Below are 23,950 nucleotides of genomic sequence, written 5' to 3' on the forward strand. Positions count from 1 at the left end.
TGTTTTATACTTAGGAGCCTAAGCTGAGCCACATTCAAATTTGCATTCTCATTATTACTATTCAGAGTCTGAATGCTTGTTGGTAAAAGGCACTAATATTGCAGTAAGTCCAGGAGCAGCTGGTAAGTCTATTTAAATTACACTTTGTAGCAAGCTCAGAATGTCCATGTAGGATCCTTTTCCTTCTATAAAATGCCCTGGTATTTTTTTCGGGGTAAGTTTAGGCAGCAGCCACCTAAAGGTATTTTATTTACCTTTTAGGTATGGCTAAACATAATGTTTCTATGTTCCTCTTTTTAAACTTACTGCCATCTTTCAGCTGACGTACTAGATTTGGAGAACTCGTATAAGGGGTCTGTAAAATCTTGAAATTGGGCTAGAAGAACCTGCCACAAAAATACTGTATTCACAGCTTTGATATGTCCAATAAGAAGCAATTATTTTTGTGCTCTTTGGGGCTGAACTACTGTAGGCTTTGAGGTTGAAACCATGAATCACTTGAGACTATCAGAAAATACAGGCCTGCACTAATCAAGGGCTTTTGTGTTGAAGTTACAGCAACTCAAGCTTGACCACGAATAGACTACCTTTTCTAATGTTCTCATGTAGATTTTTGAAGCCTTTTTTGTGCGTCCTACAGGAATGTGTACATACTCTACCCATTTTTGATTTGTGGAAGCCCCTGGACTACTTCCTTCACCTGAATTTTTTTTATGCAGGTGCAGACCACTGCACAGCAAATTTAACTGTCCTGGCCGGCTTGTTTTTCTTAGTCACCTTTAAAATAGCCTGCAGAGTGTCAAGCATCCAGAGGAAAAAAAACCTGATGTCAGGATTTTGGAAAGCGTACTCCGGATGGGTGGAGGAGAGGGTGGCGTTAGAATGATCTGCTGCATGAATCACTGTGACTAAGTGCCCTTTACATACTTGCCTGGGGTTGCAAAAAGACTGGATTCAGAGCCTGAGGGGGTTCTTCCTGCCTTTTGCTCCCATTGCCCTGTTGAAGTCATCTTGCAGTGTAGGAGGCATGGCTTAGGGTTACAGTTTTTGGAAATATGGGACAGTGTGGGAGAGAGTGCTAAAAGAAATGCCTTAAAGAGGGAGAAAATATTTTCTTCTTCATCAGAGAAAACATCCACTGTTTCTTGTTCTGTGGTCCTCTAATTTTGCTTTATAATTGAAACCTAATGAAGTACATTTTGAAAAGCACCTGAGATGTTCAAGTTTAGTTTTATTCTGTGATTCCCAGCATGCAAAGCTTAAGTCTACATCTGCGGCAATTAACCTTGTTCACTTCCTCACCATGAGAAGTTAAAAACTCTTGGCTTCCTCTGGTTGCTCATCGAGGTGCCGCTGCTCTGCCTCTCTGCCACCTACTCCAGCTCTGTGTCCAGACATTGACACAGCGGTGGTGTTGGCAACATGGCTTTTCTTGGCACTATGGACAGTGTCAATGAGAAGCCAAGCTGTTTTCTTCTACTTCTGCCCCCTCAAAACGCTTCAGGAGCTGGGGGTAGGGAGGGGAGGGAGATAACTGCACCAAATAGGACAGACCTAGTGCAAGTTCCCGCTGGTGCTCATGGAGGCCAGGAAAGATCCTTGCCAAGGTAGAGGGCTCTGGCAGGGGGGACCAAAGAGTTGAGGTACAGGTTTTATAGAGATTTTGCTGCTTATTTACAAAGCAGAGATGGGAGCTAGTCAGACTCATCTGACAGCTTGGTGCTTGATTTTACAGCTAATTAGTGAAAGGGAAAGAAGAAGCAGAGCTAGATTATCCTAAAGGGGAAGTTGGAACAATAAATTTGGACTATTTTAAACTTTGTCTTTTGAGACTCTCTTAATTGTGATGCCTTTTAATGCAGCCTAAACCAGTCCAAAGAATCTTTAGAGCATCACAAGGAATTTGGTGATAAAAAAGAGGGGTGGAGTGAAGACTGCTCGGAATATCACTGCTAGTGTGGAGAACAAAGAAAAGGCGATTGAGCCAACCTAATGGATTATCCAATGAACACAATTTATGGTTGACTATATTCCTACAGATGAAGTAAAAGGAAAATCCAACAGACCGTTAAAAAAGGGAACAGAAATGTATCTTCTTTCACGCTTGTTTTGAACTCAAGAGCAGGCAAACGTAATGGAGTACAGCAAGTGTATTATGCCAAGAGTATTGCAAGACATTTTAAAAGTGCAATAGAAGTGTTTTCATGTGGATTGGAAGTTGATTACAGGACCATAAAGCCAGAATTGGAGTTGAGAGGTATCTAGAGATCTTAACAGTTCACTTTTCATTCATGTGGTCTCCACAATCTGCGTTCAGAAAACAAAATAATACAGCTGGAAAAAAACCCCTTACAACGTAAAATATACCATAATGCACATAATACAGTTATTTCTGTGCTAGTCAGTGTTTGAGTGAATGCCTGTATTTTCTCAAATTGAATAACAAACAAAAATCAATGTAACGTGAGGAGAAAGGTCTAAAGCTGGCTTCAGTTTGTCCTTGTGCGAACAAAATGAATCGGCCTCTGCTCCGAGTGCTCTGTGTGCGGCCTTCACTGATGCAGTTCTCAGACTTGCCCGTTTGGACACGTACCCCTCTCTTTTGACCAGGCAGTTATATCTGAAGAAAGAAGGATTTCAGTATTCAAAAACAAACTGCTTTTGTGTTTGCTCTGCTCAAATTTCTCACCGGAGCCATCCACCTTGTGCACCAATGAACAGAGGCTACACCAAGCTTCAGAATAAATCCGGGATCCTAGTTCAGTAACTCGGAGTGGGTGAGTGAGAGAACAGCACTCAGGAGAGCCAGGGTGACATCTGTGATGGGAAAGAGAAGTACGTGGGCATCATACGATGGTTTTTCTATTGACTGTCTGGTGGGAGTGGAGAGTCACAGGGAACAGAAGCATTTCTGCCCAGAGAAAGCAGCTACAAATAGAAAATCACAGGGAGAGATGGATCATGGTACCATTATTTTCACAGTTTTTCAGTGGGCAAGAGGCTAGTGGGCACTTGCTTTTTATGTCCTGTCCTCTGAACAGCCCTGTCTGGCCAGTTCTTTCCAGCGTCCTGGGCACAGGGTGAGTGAGATGCCCCCACTGATACTGCAGCACTGTGAAGAGTTGGGGGGGAATGTAGCTTCAGCTTCAGACTTTTGAACACATTTTCTGCACTTAAGCTACTGCATTTTTTTTCCCCTCTACAAAGAGTATTTAGTTGTTCAATGAGACGTATCTCACTTTCAGCTAGTGGATAGCTCAGAGACACCTTTGTGTGGGAAGTCACTTAAAAAAAATTGAAACCTTTTTTTGGTAGGAATTTTTAACTTGCTTTATACACCGTGCATTTTACAGTCTCTGGCTTTTGTGCAAATATAGTTCAGGTGGATAAACCAGAAAACTTACTGCAGCAAACCTGATTGGAGACGACCTCTTCTGCAATAGTAATAAGATTTTATTCATGGAGTACCTAAAGTATTTGCATAAACTATATCCCAGTTATTTGCTCTAAAGCAGTTATATCCTGAGGAGCAAGGGATGTTGTTTTTCCAAGGTGATGGAGGATTTCCAGCTCTTTTCTGACTTTGGACTCTCCCCAGGACATTTGAAAATTAGGCCCAGGATTTATTCAAGAGGAAACCGGCAACAGTGACTTTATTCAGCAGAAGTCGTAAACAGTCTGTGCACAAATGAAAGCCCTCTGGGTGTAAACACTGTGAAGTCTCTTTAAAGGCCCTGATATATCAGGCACAAGATTTGTTCTTTCTGATGAAATATTTTGATTAGGGTGGAAAGCAAAATCACAGTGTAAAGTCATATGCCCCTGGGTGAGAAGGGGAGCAGGAACTTTCCAGCAAGGGTGGGAAGAGGGAGGATGTTATGCGATGATTAGGAATTTATGGTTTTAGGGAAACTGAATGGCCTTTTCAACTGAAAACATAGGACAAATCCTTTAAGGTTTAGATGATACGAAACGTATAAAGTTGAGATGTAGAAAGATTGTCAGAAAAGGTTTATGGGACTGAGGGGCGGTAGGCTGCTTACCCCGCAGGCTCGGCTTCTGCACTGCTCTGAAATAGGGTTCGTGCTGCCATGGCGGTGGGGTGGTGTGTACCTGTCTCCTCCACAGAGCCGGTGGCATGGCACAGCCTGGTCATCCCACCCGCGCTGGAGCTCTCGTGGGTGCCTCGCATCCGCGCCTCGCAAAGGTGCTTGCAAACGTGGGGGCGCATCGCACCCTGGCAAGGGTTGATGCCTCAACCGTGGTGGTATTTCTTTTTGTTCATGCAGCTGCAGGGCTTCCTAATGCTCTTCCTAATGCAGCTATCACGAGCTGCTTGGCTCACAAGTGTTCCCTCTTCAGGGCCTTCCCTCCGTTTCAGGGGAGAAGATATTGCATAGAGGGTGAGGTGCATTCCCAGTGTAACCCTGCTGTGGTACCAACTCTGCCAGGGCCTGTCCTCTCCTCCTCCGTTTCCCCAAATGCACACCTGTGAGATGGGCCTGCGTCCTCACGGTTCATGGCACTGTTACAGCAAGTTCAGGCCAGCAGGTGTACTCTTCAAATTACAGCTACATGAACAGCTAAGTAATATTCATGAGAACTTCAACCTTGTCTACCTTTGCAAAGCTACTCAGGAAACTATGTTCCATCTTGCTATAAATACTAATATGCAAGACAACATCTTAACCACTAAATTCCAAGCAAATATTTTGCATATCAAAATTTATTTTCTTCACTCTGTTATCTAGCTGCAAAGCTGACTGTTTTTCTGCTAGAATATTGCAGAAGCAACTTGGCTTTTTTGCTGGCTGAAGCTGTTCCGGTGGATTTATTTGCTATTACTTAGAACATTAAAACAAGGATTTTTACATTGGCTTCAGGAAGAATTTCTTGCCTCCTATTTATGACAGGTGTGCGTTAGTGGGGGAGCTGGGTTGTCTTCCCTTCTGTTTCTTAAGGCTGAATTAGACTTAGAGCAGTTTTCAAAATCTTTGCAACTGGCCAGCCTGTATTTTTTTGACTTGAGAGACAGCTGTAAAAACTGCAGTCAGAGCAATTGTTTTAACACACAATGCCAAAAAATGGTCACACCTTCCATTGTAATGCATTCTGCCTTTCTGGCATGCTATGGCAAACACATCTTAGAAAATAACAGTGTATGAAGAGCATGGCGAGGAATAGGCAATCAGATTATTTGATGATTAGCAAAGCATGACAACTCTTACACATTTTATTCATGGGTATTTAGTGTTTGAGTTGCCAGTGTTTTCAGTTCTGCTCTAAGTCTGAAAATTGAAAGATCCGGGCAAAAAAGGAAGTACCAAAAAATTAACAAATAAAAATAAATTTTGATTTAGGGATGCTTGTGTGAAAGAGGAAAGATAGGCCGAACATTTGAGTCCTGGATTGTGTCAGAACTGATTTACAAGTGAGTTCTGATCCTTAGTGCTCTGCAATTCCTTCACTGAAGATGAATTTTTAATTTTTTGCGAGAGTTTTCACAGGTTGATCTTAGGATAAGAATGCAGCTCTGGGCTTTTTTTTTTTTTTTTTTTTTCCCTTTTTTTGATTCACTTATCCTCTGCTTTTGAGATGAGCATGTAGACATGCACTTAAAATTCCCTTGGCAGTAAAGGAAGCTAAATGTGTCTTTGAGTGGTTTGCTGGGCTCAAAACATGTGGTTAGGTGATTCTGGTTGGTGTATAGTGTAAAGTATTCTTACTGACGGTAATACCTTGCTGGTGTGTATTCAGGTGTGTAGCCAGGCTTCTCATGATTTTTGTTCCTTATGAATATCAAGACCTTTGTAAGACTTTTCACGTGGCCTGGTTTGGGGTTTAAGCTGTGACCTGACCAGTCCGTGCTGCTTTTGCTTCTGTGTTAGTCATGCGCTGTCTGCTGCAGGGTTGATCATTCTGGAAGCTGTGAATACGTACCTTATTTGAATTAGCTGCTCTGACACCTTTTCCCCCTCCGCCTCCTATGTGACGACCTGTTTCAGTCAGGTGATGAAAAAAGTGCATGCTTTAGTTTGTTTTATGAAATGAATCGAGGCTTTTACCACTTGTTATTTTTTCTAACCGGTGAAGCAAGCGTGTTCCCCAGCCCCCCTGGATGGTACAGGGGTTGCTTCCAGCGCGTGGGCCTCCCTTTCCATCGCAGCCTGCAGTCAGGGCAGTTGGGATGCATGCTGAAAACCGTGCACTGGGAAGCACTCCTGCTTTCCTCCAGAAAGATTTATTTTCTTGTATTGCCTGTAGGTATCAGGTTGATTTTGACCATACTGGCAGAGGTCACCTCAAGCAATCAGGGAGAATACAGTCTGTAATATTGCGCTCCTTAAAAAAGCACAGCACACAACAGCAAGAGGGGTGTTGAAGAGGAATCGTGCCCCTCTCCTGTTCCCTTCAAGAAAACAAGCAGCTCTGATAATATATGTGGAAAAGAATGGGTTCCTTATGTTCTTCATGTCTTATCTTTCACACCCAAGCAAGACTTGGGCTGGAATGTGAAGGTGGAGGTGAGCTAGACAAAATATTTGTGTGCTTCGATGTAAAAACACAGAGCTGAGTCCTCCACCTCCGACATACTCAGTTTTGAACTTGAAATCAAATGTATAGCCCGCATCCAGGGCCCTGGTTGTTTATGATCTGCGCTCTGCTTGGTATCAGCCGTGGAAACGTAAGTGGCAAGTGTTACCGGACAGTGATGTTGTAAACAGGAGTGGGGACTGTGCCAGTTTTCATGTGGCTGGGAACCTGGAGCAGAATCTCTATAGCAGGAGGAATAAGCTACTTAGAATTATACAAAGCAACAATTACGTTTCACCTTTGGTAAGCAAAAGAAAAGATCTTTAATTATCTGCTGAAACTGCAGTTTTGCCAAGATTAAATGTAGAATTAATATCAGAAGGTAAAGATTTTTGCAGAAAAATCAGCATAACAAAAGTTTGGGCTCTGTCTCGTGAATCTGTAACTGCTCTTTGCTCTTGGGTTTCAGCTGACAGCGATGCTACTTTGTAATTTATGCCCTGTATTGCATCAGCTTCTTAAAACTTTTGGTAGTTGTCTGTGCAGTGGTGTTTTACCATGGAAGTGTGGTTCTGAGAATGACCCTGAGCAAGAGGCTGTGGGGAAGAAAAGAGCTGATTTTCATTCTTAAGTAAATTTCAGGCTGGGAGAAGGTGTTGGATTGTCAGGTTTGAATTCGGCAGTGCTAATTGTTGTTACTCAGCTTAAGCCCTGATCCTAAGAGATGTCACTGAAGAGGAGGGGGCAATTAAATCTTCATCGCTTAGCCTGGTGTGGAGTGACTAGGGAGAAGCCAGCTCATGCTCACTGGTGATGCTGGGCTGATCTGTGTAAGGAATACGTATATAATTTTAAGAGCATCTTGCTAATCCTCTTGTTTTCAGGTCCAGCTAGAAGGTAGGAAGCGAAAGCTGTGGTTGGGAACGGCTATTCCTTGCTGTTCTTTGCATTGAAATCTGAAGCTGCTTTTGATGTTAGGTATCTCATGAGTGATACACACTCAGGTTCAAAAATATATGTTTCGGAAACTCAGTGTTGACTATGTGAGAGTAGTCCAGATGTAGTATGAAGTGAGGAGAAGCCTTGCAAAATTTCTGGAAGGTCCGTGGTGCCTGAAATGGTAGCAAGTGAGATGCTCAGTAAAACACCTTCACCTTGTACACCCTCTGGACACGCTGAATTCAAAGAAAACCTTTCCAGGAGACACCATGAGCTAGAGCTGGTTTTCTTCTACCATAAAAAGTCATTTGCACGGTTAGCTCACATTGCACATGGCTTCTTAACACCTGGCTGGGGGAACACTGCTTCCCTGAGGCAGTGACTCGGGAAATGAAGGAAATGTTTGCATACCTTCGAGTTCAGGGATATTTCTGTCAGACTTTAATGCATCAGTTTATTTGTGGGTTTTTTTGGGAAACGGGGGAAAAATGAAGTTTTCTTGTAAGCTTTATTAGAGCACAGAGTGGAATATGTAAAGCAAGATTAAAAACTAAATAGCCTATTGTTTCCCAAGGTATTTTCAATCGTGAAGCCTTTCAGTTGGTTCCCCCTCCCCTCCATCTGCAGTGCTGAAGCCTGTGAAACACATCCAGCGCTCTCCACTGATACCTGACTCCCTTATCTCTGCACTCCTATGAATTGCATGATGATTTTGAGCCCCAGAAAACTGCGCTTTGCCAGTGACAAACTTCTTTCTCATCCATTTGTGAAGTTTTATGCTGACCCTGTTACGAAATTGAAGCAAGTGGCATAGGAAAGCACAGGGGGGAAGTTACTGTTTTCTGTAGCCTGCAGGTGCTGGGCAGGCAGGACCTCAGCCTGGCAGTCGAGGAGATGTTCTGCTTTGCGGTGGAGTGTGAACACACTGGTGCTGGGCTCCAGACAGCTGAGTGTTGAGCTTTTCTAAAGCTGCACTACACGTAGGACTTAAACACCGCTAAATCAGGCTTGTACACCACTGAGTCTGCCTGGTTGTCTTCTGGTTAAATAGAAGTGATTCTAATTCAAGAGTGGATTATGTAGTTGGGAAGTAACAACGTCCCTCGAGTTAAGTGGTTTTCAAAATGAGTGGCCCCTTTAAAAAAGAAAGGAATTAAAGCTGTGACTGATCTGCGGTTTTCATTTTCTGAGATGGTCTCAGCTTTATTTTCTTATTTCAGTGGTTTTGATATCAGCCTTTTCTATCAGCTAAAGCAGGCCAGCGGGAGGTGGGGCGGGCTGGGACGCGGTGGCAGCATGCAGTTCCCACAGGGTAGGGGAGCGGTGAGCCCGGCCCTAGCGCGGGGTGCGACTCCGGCTAACGGGCTGTTCTGGTCGGACGGGCAGGCTGCCCTCCTCGTCTCCCGCTTGCTGAGCAGCGCCGGAGGAGCTGACACCTGTGACAGTCGCCGGGGATCCTTATTCCCAGTGCCCCTTCTGCAGGCAGCCCACCCCCCCCGTGCCCCTGCATGCAGCATGATATGATAAGAACCAATGGATGAAAAAAAGTCTCGATTCCAGGTCTTGCCTCACAAGACAGGAGTGAGTTCAAAAAGCAGCAATAAGTCAGGAAAAGCTTCCTTTTCTTCTGGCTCAGCAAAGTGAGAGACACTAGTCAGGGTGTCCCTGCAGACCCAGCTTCTGACCTTGGCACAGTCAGGCATATAGTGGCTGTGGAATGTTCCTAGTTCTGGCTCTTCTCTTGTCCAAACCAAGAGATGGTTTCAGTCTTGGGGCATTACTAACTGAAAAGGGGGAAGAAAAAAAAAAAAAATATATATATATATACTGTGGCTACCTGTCAGCTCCAAAGCATGCCCAGAAGCTAGGGATTGTATGTTGTATGAGGGGTACAAAAAATATACTGTGGCTACCTGTCAGCTCCAAAGCATGCCCAGAAGCTAGGGATTGTATGTTGTATGAGGGGTACGGAGAGGCAGAATGGGCTGGTTTATAAAGACAGGGACATAAAACGTCAGTGGGAACGTAGGGGATAATGTAATGGATTTATAGATTTCAGATGCCTTCCCCAAACTGCTATGCAGGCTGACACTTAAATGGAAAATAGATATAAGGTTGCATAATGTATCTACAAAGAAGTGTTTGATTTAACAGCAGTACTTACCATTTGCTTCCAAACAGGCTGCAATTGCTAAAATCAGAGGGGAAGCTCAAAGTCCTAATGTTTGATGGTGAATATGGTTATAGAGAGCAAAATTCTGCTCGCCATGGTTGATTAATTCTATATGACAAAAGATATAAGATAGAGTGGTGTGTATATGGGGATCGATTGCTGGGGAGAGAAACATATGAGCATATTTTTTTGCCTTGACTGGCAAGCTCTCAATCCTGAGACATTAGAGTTTGCTGCCCTCAGTTTTAAGGTTATGAACACATGAAATCCTGACAACTCAGTTATTCATCAGCGTGAAAGCTTACTCGAATGTATCAAATGTATGGGAAGGCTAAATGGATACATCAGCCGTGATTTGAGCAGAATATTCTGTCTTGTTAATTTATTTATTTAAGAGGATTAAAGGGAATCTGAACAGCCATCCAGGGCTCCCAAAGGACTTTAGAAGTGGAGGGCAAGAAGGACCATTACAATGAAGTGATGGGATCTTTATCACAATTTGTTCTTGTATTAAGCTTAGGGCCTCGTGATCGTGCCGTAATACATTCTTCCAAAGGAATGTCTAAACCTTGAAGGGTAATTTATCACATCGCTTGACGGTCCGTTTCACTGTTTAATTACCACATTTTTAACAATATGTGCCCTTTTTTCTACAGGGATTTTTTTTTTTTAACCTCCAGTTTTCAGCTACACTTACTGATATTTTTACTTAAAAAAGCACGGGACAAAGCGCCCCCTTGCCTCCACCATGCAAAGGTGGAGTAAAATTCACCAGACTCCTGTTACTGTCTGCATTTGCTAAGCACGGTGTAGAGATTCAGCCAGCACCTGGGCGCCGGACGCGGGGCAGCCGCTAAAGCGGAGGATGAACTGCTGAACGTTAATTCAACTTCTTGAGCAGATTGTAAAGTCCTTGCAGAGTTTTGTGCTCCAGTCCGTGGCTGATACTAAGGCTGAACAGACATATTCGAGATATGCCTGATGAAGCGGTATAACAATATATTCCAGTATCACAATCTCCTTTTGCTTGTGTGGCCACACAGTTGCCTGTACCCCTGTGGGGTATGGGAAAATCCAAGTGGGTTAAGGGGGGTGTGTGTTATTTTTTATTACGTGTTTTTCTCTGAAGAAAGATTTGCAGTGGAAAATAGCCTTGTGCTTCCTAGTTTAGTTAATACCTCTGTATGATCTTCCCCTTCACATTTAAAGTTTTCTAAGTCCTCATATTGTAATAGAAGTTTTACAGTCACAGATGATGACAGTAGCAAAGCGTTCACATTTCCCTATAAAATTGTGTTAAATTAGGCTCTGTGAAGGAGCGAAGAGCTGTGCTTATGCTCTCAATATAATATCTTCATCTTTGTGGTTGTGTATTTGCTCAGTGATTTCAAGGAGTTAATACTCTGAACTTTTAAAGTGGATAAAAACCAGAGGAGAGGATGGAATAAGAGGGGGTGCTTCTGGTTAATGGAGACTGAGAGTGCACTGGCGTAGATTGGATGTCTGCTTAAATGACAACAAGGAGAGAACTCGCTAACCGTCCCATTTCTTACACTGATCTGTTCTTATTTTATTCTCCCTAGTCTATCACAGCAATTATATATCACTGAACACTTGGAAATTAAATATATAAAGCCTTTTTGGTAGTTTCCAGTAGAGCTGAACTTGCACTGCTGACCTGTTTCACGTTTTACAAAGAATTTGGACTCGTGTAGCCAAATTTTGCACAGTTGACCAGGGAGTTGAGTCGTCTGTGCACCTCCTGAGTAAATCGTTCCTGCCCAGCTGGGTGGATGCTGGGCTCAGTGTTTCGTCCCTCCTGTGCTGGTGGGAATGTGGCTATTCTTTACCCTTCTGAGTTCCTGTGCCATCTGACTTCCTGATTACTTCAGATTTACTGCTGTCGTTGCTTCAGTTTGAGAACCATTTCATTAACTCAGTGAAGGAGGTTCCAAGGAAGATTTAGGATTTATTAGCATGTATTTCTTGGTTTTGCTGTGTTTTCGCCTGCACCGGTGTGTGCTGTGATTAGAACCATAGCACTGCTGGCCACTAAAACTTTTCCTTGGGACCAGCAAGTAGCCCTGGAGCCAATACGTGAACTCTACGTTACATATGCAAACTCAGGACAGCCATTCCAGTTTGCAGAGGAAAGACAACTCTCAGCTTGTGGCAGCTGCCTGCTGTGCGGGAGATAACCAGGGAGCTGGTTAAAAAACATAGAGTCTCAGTCTTGTGAGAAATTTCCCCATCTTTGTATTTGCATTTATTCTGCATCAGAATAAAAAAAAAATATTTTCAATATTTTCAGTCAGAGTTAAGTTCTTAAATATATTTTTGAGTATTTTCTTGTTTGTTTTCTGTCTGGATTTTTAAACATTTAAATTAATATTATTGTTTCTTTTTTTACAGAATACAGAAGTATTATATGATATGGCTTGTCTTTAAATAGATTATTTTAAAATAATTTAGAACAGCTGCTTTCTAGTGATTAAGTCATCTCATTTTCTAGATTAGAATCTCTTGTTTGTTTTGTAATGAAATGGTTTGACACTTGGAACAAGAAATTAAGATAAATCCTCAACATACCAACTGAAGAGCAGGTGGTTTTTTCAGCATCCTTCTTATTCCAGGAAAGCGCCGTATTTCTTCTCCAGCCGTATTTCTGTGCATTTATAAATTACTCCAGAGCTGGAAATTCCCATCGTTTCTTCTTGAAACTTTTTCAGTGTCTGATGCTCTGAAATTTCTCTTGCTTCAGAAATTAAAGTTTAAATAAATTAAGGAGAAGAGTGGCAACTTCTTAGTGTCTTACATGAAAACCAACATATAAGGGATCTATTACAGCATCTTTTCTTTCTATAGGAGAAATCCCCTGACACAGACACATGCATACACACAGACACATACGGTGTAGCACTTTTCAGATATTCCAGTGAGGAAATACCAACAACTTCACTACATGGGGGTGACCAAGCCGCTCTCCATCATTTATCAGCAGTCCTGGTTAACGGGGGAGGTCCCGGACGACTGGAGGCTTGCCAATGTGACGCCCATCTACAAGAAGGGCCGGAAGGAGGATCCGGGGAACTACAGGCCTGTCAGCCTGACCTCGGTGCCGGGGAAGATTATGGAGCGGTTCATCTTGAGGGCGCTCACAAGGCATGAGCGGGACAACCAGGGGATCCGGCCTAGCCAGCACGGGTTCATAAGAGGCAGGTCCTGCTTGACCAACCTGATCTCCTTCTATGACCAGGTGACCCACCTAGTGGATGAGGGAAAGGCTGTGGATGTGGTCTACCTGGACTTCAGCAAGGCCTTTGACACTGTCTCCCACAGCATTCTCCTAGAGAAGATGGAAAAAAGGAAGTATTTAAAAGACGAGTAGATGAGGCACTTAGGGACATGGTTTAGTGGGCATGGTGGTGTTGGGTCGACGGTTGGACTCGATGATCTTAGAGGTCTTTTCCAACCTCAATGATTCTATGATTCTGTGATCCCGGCTATGAGAAATGTTGCCGAGCTGGATGGGGGGCCTATGGGTAGAACAGCAGGGATGTGTGCCAGGTCAGCAGGGAGCAGCCAGCCAGCGCTCCGGGAGACTCTGCTGGCAGAACAGCTATAATCGTAGCTGAAGTTGCAGCTGCTTTAGCTATACTGGGAGGCCCATAGAGGAACAGACTGAGACAGAGCTCTCAGATGTTAACCCACACTTGGGGTGGCACTAATATCTAAGAAACAGCAGATACTTGGAAGGGAAAATGACTCTTTTCTTTCTGAGCTGGAAGAGAATTTGCCTCCTTTTCCAAATGGAGGGCTCTGTTTTTGGGGCTACTTCATGTGTTTCACCTGTGATTTTGCTGCTTAACCATGAGCACGCAGCTATTACAGAAATCCATAGAATCCCTCAATCATGAAAATGTTTGTGTAGAGGAATGTAATAGCCCTCATTTTGTAAATGGCAAAATGGAGACTCGGAGAACATCAGTTTATCATGGTGATGACAGAAGTCAGCAGCAGAGGTGGGCACACAGCCCATAGGGTCTGGCTGTCCAGGCAGTGTCTGTACACACTTCAGTCATTCAGAGCTCTTGTGGAAAGCAGAGAAGAGCTTGCGGCTAACTCTCATGAGAGCAATAAGCTGGTAACTAGCTGTATCTACGGACGCTGTTATGCTTACCAGTCCCTTAAATATTTCACCTTATGGACTGAATGAAACTGGACCACATGCACAACTTTGTACTATTGCTTTCCTGTTCTCTGTGTTGCATCAATGTACTGTTTATGTATTAAAGTTAAATGATATTTATGTTTTGGGGACGAGGATTGCTTCCTCTGAATGTCTGCACATCACCTGGTTTAACAGGGTTCATATCTGTTGGAATAGAGAGTCTGCTGCAGAAACAATAATCTCACAACTTGGCTTTGCCACAAATTTCTCCTTACTGTAGTTTATATATCCTAAAAAAAGTTTGGGGAAATAGTGAAGTCTGATGTGAGTGAGCAATCTTTCTAAAAATTGACCCAAACTTCAATCTCAAATCGTGGACGTACTCTCTCTTATAAGTAGTTTTCTCCTTCCCTGCTTCTCATGAGTTGAACTCAGGTTCTTTTACGGTCCCTTTTACACATTCTGGTATAGTCAACAGAAAGAAATTGGGGAAATAGTGAAGTCTGATGTGAGTGAGCAATCTTTCTAAAAATTGACCCAAACTTCAATCTCAAATCGTGGACGTACTCTCTCTTAAGTATAGTTTTCTCCTTCCCTGCTTCTCATGAGTTGAACTCAGGTTCTTTTACGGTCCCTTTTACTCATATTCTCTGGTATAGTCAACAGAAAAAGAAAGAGACTATTTTTCTTTTTTAAATCCTTGACTTCCCTTGGGTTTTTTTCTCTCCTGAAAGCTTTTCTAGCTCTATTTGCCTTAAGGGGATAATTTTTTTAATGAAGAAGAATAACTCATTTTGTAGTGATTTTAGAAATGGTGAAGGTAGCCGAATACTTTTATTTATATGCAGATCAAGGACAAGTGCATCTTCCACTTATATTTATAGCCTTCTGTATAACATGCTTGAAAATAAACACCACTGATTTTGCATAGGCTACTACCTGGCATCCTGTGAAGGTGGTTTTCAGTGGCCCAGCAGTAGGAAGTTCCCTTTCTTTTTCCCAAACTCCTAATTTGCTCATTCTCCTTTGAAATTCATAGAATTGCTATTTCTCTAGCACTTGATTTGCAAATAGAGCATACAGATTGCATCGGTTCATTCCTACCTACCAGAATAAATACATTTTTCTTTCTGGAATTGGCTGTGGCATTGACTGGGTCATGTCTCTTAAATTTAAGTCTTTGATCCTCACTCTAAGTCTGATGGTGCTTTTAAACTCCCTTGCCTTGAAGTACCTTGATGCAATAAGAGCTGTCAAAATACTGTCCCGTGCCATGCTGCATTGCATGGTCCTCACCTTACCTAAGGAAAAGGAGCGAGTGTAAAGATTTCTCCTCCCCGCATTTAATTTGTTTGTTCTAATGACCATTGTGTCAAGATCTCTCTCTTTCTCAGGTTTCTGGCAAGTAATAAAAATTTAAAACCAGATTGTAATTCCTGGAAAAATTAGTAGGTTTTCAATGAAATCACCTGCAAGCTGTTCAATTGTAATTCCTTTAAGAGTTCTGCTTCTGTAATTTCTCGCTGCTCTGTAAGCCTGGGTGTAATTCACGGCCCTTTTCTGTTACACTGCCTCATCTTGGGTGTCAGCTCTGTCTAAATTGTTCTTCTCTGTCCAAATAATAGGATTCACACACTCACACCCTTATCTGGTGTCAGTAGCATCAGCCTCTGTCTCTTATTTATCCTGTTATTATTAAAGCCCCCCTTTTTAAACATTGTACATCTATTTTTCCTCAAAATGCAGCTTTTTCCTCCTGTCATAAAGCAAGCGACTTAAAAATTTTCAAAGGCTCTTTCAGCAAAGCCGGGAATTAGGTTCTTGTGGAGTCCTTCATAAAGAATTGACGACTTTGTGTATTAACATACATTGATTTATTCATAGTGTTTCATTACAAATAAGCGAAGATCCCATAATATCAGGAAAGGTTAGGAGAGCAGTGGAGCACGTTATATTATATTGACAGCTCAGTTGAAATTGAGCTGCCTTTGGATTGAATTTGGAACGCAGGGAAGGAATTGGCTGGTAAATAAGTCATGAGTTTTGCTTGTAAGTGTCTGTATATCAATTGGGTTGCCATGGGTAAGTGTAACGGAGCTCGAGCAGAATTTCAAAGGTGTGCCTTCAGCTTGGATTCCTCTAAAGGTGTGTAGGCACCAGCAGCGGGTGTATTCATGAATGGCTCTCCAGGTCTGTAACCCTGCTGACTTATTCTCTCAGGCAAAAAGCAGGCATGGTACCACATGTAAACCTGCAAACTGAGGCTAAAAACAGGGGGAGGGAAATGATATCAGAAGCTGGCTTACAAGCTCAGAGAATGGAAAGGCTTTTGTCTAAAGACTTGATGATATTTATTTCATTTAAACATACCATTTCATTTTTGCATATCCTCTTTAGCACAGGAAAAGACTTCCAAAACCTTTGCTGTCAGTAAAATGCTCCCATTGTTTTCAGTGGCCTTTTGAGAAGACCATTTGCCAGAAAAAAACCCCACTCAATGGAAAACGTATCCATGTTTGCACCAAAAGTTTTTGTATGCTGTGCGGAATTGTATGGGAAATTCTCATGAAAATTCTGCCGGTTGTGCTGTGTGCTCTGGTTTGGCTGCAGAAGTTCTGAGGTTTGGAACAAAAAGCAATTCTCTCCATCTTTTGTTGTATATCAGCACATGCTGAGGTTTTAGTGGAGAGAAGAAATGAGTTTTTTTTCCTAAGTAAAGCCTTGGAAAAATTGTCATGTTTGTTTGACAGCATCCAAATACAGAACCGCTCACTAGAGATACTGAAATAATATCTGTCCTTGTATTTTCAATGTCTAGTCTCAAGAGATGGCAAAATAGGGGAGCAGAGAAAGGCCAGGTGCAGAAGGCCCCTTATCACCTTACTTTCCTTCTTCTTCATTTGCAGATTACATACAAGGCCGTTGGGTCTCTGGATCCCAGTGCTGACCTGTCCAGCCAAAGAGGGAAAGTCTTCAAACTAAGGAATGAAACACATCACCTCTTTGTAGGATTATACCCAGGGACTACGTATTCATTCACCATCAAAGCCAGCACAGTCAAGGGCTTTGGGCCACCCATCACAACACGGATTGCAACTAAGATTTCAGGTACTGCTTTGGCGAAGAAGAAAAAAGAACTTTCTAGGGCTTTGTTCTTTAGACCCGCAGCTGATGCATAAAAGAATAAAAAGGTATTCAGCTTAGTGTCTCTGCAAGTTTCCTGGGGCAAATTTTTAAAACGGCCACAATCCCGTATCTGTGTGTGTTCAGGTTACAAATGCAGTGGTTAATTTGTGGATATCTTAAATATCCATGAATATCTTTGTGTAGCATTTTAAATTAGAACTTTCATTAGTTCCACAAATGAACTATCCCTGTAATAATTGTTAGTATTATCTGCGTGGCTGGGGAAGCTCCTTCAATAATGTGGCTTTTATTTTCAGATTGCACCAAAATGGATGTAATGAAGTAATTGAATTAATAGTGCAAGGAGACTAAAAATAAAGGAGGAAAGCTGTTTTTATGTTTTCTTTCTGAGTAAGGGCAGAGGGAGGGCTTGAGGTAGGCAGACTAGTATATGGAGGTCACTAAAATCAGGAGGCATTGCAAAGAGAAGGTGCGTGTGTCTCTAGGGAAAAAGGAAACTTAAGCTAGCTATCAGAAAAAAAGATGGATAAAGGGATGGTAGAGACGATATTGGGCAGACATATGTAGACATTTAATTTTAACGTTTAATTGATAGAACTAGAATAGGTTCTCTAACACAATTTAAAACTGTCATTTTTTGGAATACCTTAACTGTTTTTTCAGTAAAGCCAAAATAAACATTTAGGACGTTCAGGACACTTGTAATCCTTGAAATTATGGCTGGATGCCACAGAAAAGAGTGCACCACTGTGCAGATTTTCCATTGTCCTATTTCAAAATTGGTTAATAAAAATAAGTTGTTAGCAGTGACAGTGTAAATTTTAAGGAAGTGAAATGTATCCATTCCCTCCACTAACCGTCAGCAGGGTTTGAACCCTTAACATTTAGCGCAAAAGCCTGTGTCTCAAGCACTTGAAGTAAAGCCATTAACTGTTGTAACAGCTCCACGGGCTGTTAGGGTTTGTGCAGCCCTGCTGTGAAGGGAAGGCACGGCATGCACTCTCTTCACTTGTGACCAGAGAAATAAAATAGCACAGTAATGGTAGTGCTTATTCCCCCTAATTCAGTTTCTTTGCATTTTATTATTCAGTGAGTGCTCAAATTGTGTTAAAGCCTGCATGATTCTTAACTGTACGCACACTGAGCTTGGTTTATCGTCTCTTTTTTTCCCATCTTCCAAACATCTGGTTCACAACAGGTAAGCACAGGCTCCGTGCAGGCACTAGAGTAGTCTCTGACATCAGATTATCTCATTGCGTGGTCAGTCCTATACATGTAGTTCAGAAATTACTGTTAAACTTGCTCCAAGAAGCAGTCCCAAGGTTAGAAGGGAGAAGAAGGATTTTTGCATTGACTGGAATGTCCTTGTAAGACTATATATCTTTTAAGATGAAAAGACATCTATGCTGTAGCAATGTGTGAGTGTATATGTTTATATGGGTGGACATGTTTGTTTACGTCTTAATCACAATTAAATGGCAGAATTCCTGAGGACTTCCCTTTGAGCAGGACTGGAATCTTGCAAAATAGGCATTAAATTGATGAGCAGTGCTTGCTATTTTAGAGAGATCACTGCCAACTGTAGTTTTATTGAGGTAGTACACAACTGTTCCGTGTTGAGTACACAAGAAAACTACTGTGTCTTTTTTCAGTGTCTTGTGACTAATGCAGACTCTGATCACTGAATTATACTCAGTACCATTAGCTAGTCTTGCCAAGACCTATGTTTCTTCCATTTACTTCTTAACTATATGGTGTCTGAAAGTAAGATTGTAAATTCTCTGTGGCAGGTGCCGTGTTTACAAAGATAACTAAACGGGTCTTATGCTTAGCCAGGAGGAGACATCCGAGCTAGCTAACATATCAGAAACAACTTAGTGCCACCAGTGCAGCCCTGCAGCTAGGCTAGAAGAAGCTACTTCAAAGCAGGATGGTGGAGCCTGCAGAGGCCAAACCCAGCCTGTTTCTGGTGTCCAAACTGGCCCTGCAGCCTTTTTTAGTACTGCGTGGTGCTGTAGCACCATCCCCTCTGGCCAGAGAGGGTGCTGAACAATTCTTGCTGTGGCATCTCCAGCAACTACGGTGATCTCTGAGATAGAAGAGCACTGTTGACATGCATCTTCTTTAAATGACTGACACTGCTTCCCCTTGATGCAGAGCACCGTTTTCAGAGAAATCCTTGTTAAGGAATTGGCATTCATTCTGAACTCATTGCCAGCTTATTGACAGGGAAGTCAGTAGCTGAGTTGATAATAGCAACCACCATTCTTGACAGTTTTCAGGCATTTAGATAAAAATCCTGACTGTAAACAGGATTACAGTGGAAATCACTGTGAGAGGATTAAATATGGGATCCCCCGCAATGCAGCTTGCCCTTGTGAGTTACAGATGAACTATTTGTGTGAATTCTTCTGTTTGCTTTATACTTGAAAGATATTTCAACAAAACTTGCATGTTTGGAATAAATTTGATGCTGCTCTGATCTCGTGATCTCTTCAGTTCTTCCACAGTAAAAATTGTCCCAAACAATGTCTGCTATTGGGGAAGGAAGAAGTAACGTAATAAGTAAAATACATTTCCTAAGGAAAGGTATCCTACTTTCATGAAGTGATCCTAATAGAAGATAATAAAGCAGAAGTAGAAACTAGACTTTGGCTAAGTGTGAATATTCAGTGGTTTTCTATATTGCTTTGGGGAACACGTCAGCGAAGCGATGGGGATACCGTGGCTGGGTAGTGCCTGAGCACGCCATTGGAAGCCGTGCAGCTGCCTGTTGATTCAACATCACTGAAGCACGGGGGTAAAATGTCATGGGTTTGAGCACTAAAATAACCTGGCTAATTTGTGCTCCTCTCTTTCGTCTTTTGTGCTTCGTAACACACCCTCCAGCTAATCAAGGAGACACAACTTAAGTCTATGTATTGAAAACTCTAAGATGTGGGAGGTCTGATCCAATGACCAGAATAGTGAACAAGAGCCAGGTTTCCTGGGTGCTATTTTTAGCTCTGCCACTGATTCACTCATCCTAAGTGGTCTTTTATATCATGTCCATGCAGTTTTCTTTCTTCACCTTTAAAGTTGAAGGAATGATCCCATCTGAAAGGATTACTAAGTCTTAAAAATTCAAGACAGGATTTGCAAAGCCACCTTGAAGATTTCGGTGTCTGATTCCTGTTTAATTTTAATAGGAGAAGAGCGTACAAATATTTAAGCAGTTTTGACATTTTTGGTCATAACTTTGGGAAGTATTTTGATGTTTCATTTGACAAATGTTAAGCAGTCTCCAAGAAATCTTAATATTACGTTGCCATCACTACCAAAAGCAGTAACTGGTGTATTACTAAGGTGTTGGTCTTTGTTCTGCTGCAGCACCGTCGATGCCAGAATACGACACGGACTCCCCCCTGAATGAGACTGACACTACCATCACCGTTATGCTGAAGCCCGCTCAGTCCCGGGGAGCGCCTGTCAGGTAGGTGTTTTGCCTTCTCTTTTCACAGTTCTCCCTTCTCCTTCCTCCCCAGGCTTCACTCACGCCTCTCTCATTCTCGACTGATAATGTAGCTGCTGAAAGCGAACGCTGACTAAAAGGCCAACTCCGCTGTTGATTCCGCCTTTCACAGTCTCCTTTCATAAACGCCTCAACCTGCTTGCCTCCCGCTGTTAACCTCCAGGAAGGATTACTGATAGCATTGCATGGGGTTATTACCCTTTCAGCATCACTTCAGATGCCTTTGCAGCACTGGAGTACAGCAGTACGTGCGGCTCTGTACGTACTGTGAATTGAGCATCGCCATGCAGAGGTGGAGGAGGCTTCAGGCCTCCGTCTCCTGCCCTCTCTTCCGTGATGGACAAGGCCTTTTTGTAACTATCGTATGAATGTCTGAACTATCTTTAATGCTTGCAGATGCATTTGTTCAGATTCTGGATCTAACCACATTCCTCACATCTTGATGTTATAATCCAGCTATTGCTCCTGGGCTGGTTGTGGAGTGAAGTCGTGATCTAGTTCAGAAAAGATGAACTCTGGTTTAGTGAGGCTTTGCCAGTTGTAGGCAAGCACAATTTCCACTGGCAAAGTAGAGGATTTAGGTGCAGGGAGTTGCTCAGGCACTCGTGGAATAGAGCAAGGACCTTGCAGAAAACATTTCTGGCTGTCCCTGAGCTGGGTCCCATTCTTAATGATGAGATGCTGCAATGGGACGCTCGACTGCAGATTGCTCCCTGACTGTGGAAGCACGACTTAGAGGTGTGTACTTCATTGCTTTCTTCCATCTAGGTGAATTTGTACGTGGTGAAAGGCACAAGCCCAGACAAAAAAACTAACCTTCTGAGCCGGCACTGCCTAATCTGTCGCTGACAGAAGTGCCAGTTGGTCATTCGTCCTGCCGGTCCCCTCAGCTGAGAGCAGGAATTAGAATTGCTTGTGATAAAAATAGTGGATACTGCTTTGCAGAGGTATCCAACAGCTATTACCTCGCTGTAGGCTCTTCAGGCTTCTACCTCCAGTTTTCACAAGAGACTTTTGGAATTTTTCCTATGGGTGGTATTTTAAAAACCCATAGTCCCTTCTTTCAAAGTGACTTGGGTTTCTACGCCCTGCTGACTGGTTCTTAGTGCATTTGAAGGATGTCCCAGTAAGTATTCAGGAGCAAATTGCTCAGATGTATACTACTTGATTTAATGAAATATCCTGTATCAGTTGGTGGTCCACCCTATGTCACAGCTTTCCCCCAGATTGCATTGATACTCTCAAGCAAAAAATCCGCTCTTTAAGACTTAGCACCATCCCTTTTCTAGTTTTTCTGAGTAACGTATTTTGAAGTTTCCCTTTCAGTCTCTGGTACTCCATATGAGCGAATTTAGGAGCCTATTTTCTGAGTCCTTTAGGGATGTTTTTCTGCTGGAAAAGAGCAGTAAAATCACACAGCTCTGTTTTTTTTTATATGGGGGAACATTCCTGTATCTCATTTTACCACCTGCTGTCTTAAGAGTGTTGCTATTTTGTCTTTTTATTGAAAAGTCTTGTGATTTTTCTCGAAGTCAATTTACTATACTTTAACCGCATTCAGTGAATAATGTCTTTTCCAGCAAATGTGTCTGTTACAAAAAAATCTGTAGAGGTTTTTATAAATTTTCAGTCTGGTGTCTTTAATTGCATTGTCGTCTATTATACACACATTTGCAGAGTGCAATATTTACATGCCACATCTAAGTGATAAGATTACTTCCTATTATGAGCCCATTTCATTGACTTACAGACGTGTGCGTGAAAACCAGAAGGGGGGGGGGGGGGGGGGAAAAACGGGTCTTGGGGAGAATTTTAGCTTTTTATTAACTACGACAGCCTCAGAATGTGTGAATACCTTTCTCTGTATAACCAGATAGACTGTTCCTAGTCTAGCCTCAACAAATCCAGTTATTTCAACCGTAGATTTTCCCAACCTCTTCCCTTTTCTTTCAGTCTGTTCTGCACTCTCCAATTTGTGTAAATTCTCTTGAAATACCATGTCCAAAAGCAGGTAGCACTCCCTCGGAGGCCTCAACAGCACCCAGCAGATCAGAAGAATAGCATACTGTGAACTGCTTGTGACACTCTTAACACACAAGAATGAGGTGTTTTTCCCCCCCTCAGTGTTTTCTTCATGTTCAAGCTGAGATCCAATATATCCTCTTTGTTGTTGCCTGGTTAGTTGTTCTATCTTTTGGTTGTGTGTGTTTTATTTCTCCTTCACAAGTATAATATTTTGCATTCATCTTTATTAAATATGATAAAATTGATTTTCAAAATGCCTTAAAATTCTGATACAAGGATTAAAGGACAGGCCCTCTTAGCCTGATGCCATCCTCTGTTCGGTTACCCAAGGCATTAGTGAAAATACAGATTTGAGACAACTGACTGTGAGAAATCTGCGTGCGCAGCAGCGCAGCGGTGCGGAGGTAGCTGGAGGGGATCCCGCATGATGCAGCAAGCTGGTAGGATGCCTGTTCTCCTGGCCTCCCTTGTAGGCATGACCATGATTTCCTAGATCCTTTCCCTTTTGCACGCTGACCTTTCGTATCCCAGCCTGCCTGAGATGCTTCTGAAAAGGTACTTGAAAGTAGTCTGAAATAGATTTTCCTCACACCTTCTCATAAAACCTCTGATATTCAGATCTTTCACTATGCAGGAGTAGGTCAATCCCTCATCTCATCAACCTGACAGTTCTCCAGGCAGCCAGTTTCTGCTGTGCGGTGCCCTGGGTTTTTATTACAGTTCTCCCAAACTGTGAAGATGAAAAAAACCTGACTATACAGTAATTATTCTTAATATTTCCTCTTGTATGTTGGGGATGGTGAGTTGGAGTACGTGTTGGGGTGTGATTGGAAACTAGTATCTATATATGATAGTTACGTTACTTTCTCTTGTGCTATTTAATTTTGCTGTAGTCTGAGCAGCATACAGGTGGAGTATGGTCTGCAAGATCATTTTTAGAGTAATATTGTACAATATTTCAAGTAAGGTTCATTGTATTTCCATTCATCTGAAATGCCAGGTACACCAAATCCAAAGCCGCTTTCAACATTAAGACATTTCTGATGTTCCCCAGTGCTCATGATAACTTAAATGAGGTTGCTTATAAAACTAATGATTATGAACTCGGCATTGTTAACAATCTATAGATAACAATGAAGACCTTAAAGGTCTTTTCCAACCTAAACGATTCTATGATTCTAAGACGCTTTCGTATGAACTAATAGGAATAACATAAACTTAGATATTCTTTCATCTGTTTTGTCCTATTGCCAAAAGAAAGATGAAGCCTCAGCAAGCATAAATATTGTCTCTTGTGGCATAGGTGTTTCATTTTTGCCTTTATTTTCCATGGTATAACCTGCAGAGCTTGACTCCACGTTACCCTTTAAAAATAACTTTTAGGTGTCCTTATATCAATCTAAAGCCCGCGAATGGTGCTGTGATTGATTTGCTGAAGACTGACATCCAT

The 23,950-nt window shown here is 42.3% G+C and overlaps 1 protein-coding gene across 1 annotated transcript in view; it reads left to right on the forward strand.

Annotated features, from left to right (window-relative positions):
• The window catches only part of PTPRT (protein tyrosine phosphatase, receptor type T), a 347,808-nt gene that overhangs the window by 207,472 nt on the left and 116,386 nt on the right, over window positions 1-23,950 (forward strand). Inside the window, exons 9-10 of the mRNA XM_009284586.1 lie at window positions 16,724-16,925; window positions 20,334-20,436. Of these exons, the coding sequence (XP_009282861.1) occupies window positions 16,724-16,925; window positions 20,334-20,436 (305 nt within the window). The remainder of the gene's footprint in view (window positions 1-16,723; window positions 16,926-20,333; window positions 20,437-23,950) is intronic.

The sequence above is a fragment of the Aptenodytes forsteri genome, unplaced genomic scaffold (genome assembly GCF_000699145.1).
Source record: "Aptenodytes forsteri isolate BGI_AS27 unplaced genomic scaffold, ASM69914v1 Scaffold215, whole genome shotgun sequence".
NCBI classification, from domain to species: domain Eukaryota; kingdom Metazoa; phylum Chordata; class Aves; order Sphenisciformes; family Spheniscidae; genus Aptenodytes; species Aptenodytes forsteri.